We start from the raw sequence: 2,794 nt of genomic DNA on the forward strand, positions 1-2,794 counted from the left end.
GATGATGGTGGGGTTGATGGGCAGTGCCGCGTTGATCTCGATCTCCTCCAGCGTGATGCCCATGACCGACAGCAGCACGATGGCCAGGTCCAGCTGGTTCCACCTGCTCAGGGGACACAGGAGGGCAGGAGTGGGAAGCAAAGTGAGAGCCACCTAGTTTAGACACACCTCTGTTCGGAGGAGGTCCCAGCTCTCCCCCTTCCTGCTGTGGCTGGCAGGGATGTGTGGCCACCCTTCCGACTAGCCCTCCAGACCCCACCGGGTCCAGCTCCCTCTCTGCCCTTAGACAGCCTCCAAATCCTCAAGCAAGAGGCTAACCGGGCTAAATAAATATCTTCGGCCTCCTGCAGGGGAGAAGAAATGGACTCTGACTTCTGGCTGTAAATCCTGAGCCCCTGTTCCCTCTGTGTGGCCCAGGACTAGTCTAGCAAGCCCTCTGAACCTTATGTTCCCTCTGAAAAAGAATGAGGTGTGCCCTGCTCTGCCTGTAGGGTGTGGAGGACCCATGGGAGCTGCGATGAGGAGACTTGGTAGAATGCCCTGCACCCACCAGGTAGTACCCTATCGACTTCCTGTTCAGGGCTGCAGGCAGCACCCAGGGGCCCCTGGTCATCAGTGCCCAGACACTTATTAGTTACCCTCCTCTGGCTGCCCCAGGCTTCCCCAGGGATCAGGCCTGCTTTCCCATCCTGCAGCCCCATCAATGCTGCTATGGCCTGGCCCAGCCACTCACCGGTCCTTGAAGAAACGCCTCAGACCAAATGCCACCAGCTTCAGCACAGCCTCCAGCACAAAGACAGTGGTGAAAAAGTAGTTGCAGTACTTGAGGGCTATCTCCAGGGACTATGGGGGGGGGGGGGGGGGGGGGCAAAGAACTCCCCTCTTCTTCCCCCATCTATATATATAAAAGGCTAATATGCAAAACGTCCCCTCAGGAGTTCGACCGGGAGTTTGATCACTCGCTTGCCATGACGTGCACTGACCACCAGTGGGCGGCACAGAATGAAGGAAAGCCCTGGCCGGCAGCCAGCAACCAGGTAAGGGAGGCCCCGGCCGGCAGCCGGAAGGCCCCAGTCGGCCCTGATCGCAGGCCTAGGGACCCTACCCGTACACAAATTTCGTGCACTGGGCCTCTAGTCTCTGATAAGAAGCTTTTGGGATGCACTTGCCCCTACAAGCCCCTCACATGCCCCTTATGGACACTGCCTGCAACTAGCTAGGAACTGGTCACCCTCTCCCACCTCTGTGTTTGCCCCCAACAGTCCTGCTACCTGAAATGCCCAGATAGCAGCGGGGGCCACCTGGCAGTACTTGAATACAAATCAAAGTCCTGGCTTCACTGCTCTCTGGCTGGCTAATTGGGGCAACATATTTTCTCTCTCTGAGCCTGTTTGTTCATCTACAAAATCTGGAGAAAGTCCCCTCCCCCACCTTAAGGTTGCTATGAGGATGAGAGAGTTAAAATCGGTACATGCCTTGCAGAAAGTAATATGAAACACACCCTGGCTACTGTTACCTGTATTCAAGGTGAGGCCCAAATGTCACCTTCCCGCCCACCAGAAATCAGAGACCTTTCCCTCTGGCCCCTCTCCTTCAGTCACCTGTCCTACCAGGCCATGAGCTTCCTGGGCATAGCGCCCAGCATGGGCAACTCAGATCCTGCCCACCCTGTCCCAGGGGAAGGGTCCTGCTGAGGGCCTGCTCCCCATGAAACCTCGGCCCCGGGGGGCAGGGCTGGGGCTCACCATCGGCTGGTTGTAGTGTTCCAGGGACATGGTGACCACATTGAGGCAGATGACGAAGGTGATGAAGATGTCCAGGTAGTGGCTGGTGCACATGGAGTGGATGAGCAGCCGGGTGGGACAGTAGGTGGCATAGTAGGGCAGCCGCTGGGCCTCTGCCAGGGGTGCACAGGGGTGTGGCACAGGCCACAGAGGGTGGCCAAGGCGGGCACAGAACGTGTGGAGGGAGAGGCAGAGGGGAGAGAGGAAGCAGGCCCTGGGAGTCAGACTTAGGTCCCCTCCACCCAGCCCCGGGGCCACAGGGAAACGGGTAAGATGTGGGGGTAGGTGGCAGAGAGAGCAGGACACTGATTCTCTCCATCCACCCCGAAAGTGCCCATGGCAGGGGCTCTGGTCTGCTGGGGGGAGAGCAGGGGTCCCACAGCTCAGGGTCGGGCATCAGGCTCTGCCTCTGCCCTCTGTCTGGACGGAGACACCTGGTCCCATCCATCCCCATCCATCCACCCATCTATTCATCCATCCATCCAGCCAGCCATCCATCCATCCCTCCATCCACTTTTTCATCTATTCATCCACCCACCCACCCAACCATCCACCCATCCATTCATCCACCCATCTACCCCCCACCCTTCATCTATTCACCCACCCATCCATCCACCTATCTATTCATCCACCCATCCATCCACTTATTCATCTATCCATCCACCCCTCCATCTACCCATCTATTCATCCATCCATCCATCCACTCACCCTTCATTTATTCATCCATCCATCTAGCCATCTACCCACTTATTCATCTGTCTACCCATCATCCATCCATCTATCCATCCATCTAACCATCCATCCACCCACTTATTCATCCTTCCAGAAATAAGGCATCCAGCAGAGGGGAAACATATCCCTTGTGGAGTCCGTGTGTGTGTGTGTGTGTGTGTGTGTGTGTGTGTGTGTGTGTGTTTGGGATGGTGGACGATAAAGAAGTACAGGAAGATGCCCCCAAGTGTTCTCATTCCCTACTCCGCCCCAGAAGGGACCCCTACTCTCGGGGGGTC

The 2,794-nt window shown here is 56.9% G+C and overlaps 1 protein-coding gene across 1 annotated transcript in view; it reads right to left on the reverse strand.

The window, feature by feature from the left end:
• Positions 1-2,794, reverse strand: part of CACNA1I (calcium channel, voltage-dependent, T type, alpha 1I subunit) — a 35,876-nt gene that overhangs the window by 357 nt on the left and 32,725 nt on the right. Inside the window, exons 20-22 of the mRNA XM_014543828.1 lie at positions 1,746-1,897; positions 734-843; positions 28-103 (exon numbers count right to left, since the gene is read on the reverse strand). Coding sequence (XP_014399314.1) covers positions 28-103; positions 734-843; positions 1,746-1,897 — 338 coding nt within the window. The remainder of the gene's footprint in view (positions 1-27; positions 104-733; positions 844-1,745; positions 1,898-2,794) is intronic.

Source organism: Myotis brandtii, unplaced genomic scaffold, assembly GCF_000412655.1.
Source record: "Myotis brandtii unplaced genomic scaffold, ASM41265v1 scaffold339, whole genome shotgun sequence".
Taxonomy (NCBI): Eukaryota; Metazoa; Chordata; class Mammalia; order Chiroptera; family Vespertilionidae; genus Myotis; species Myotis brandtii.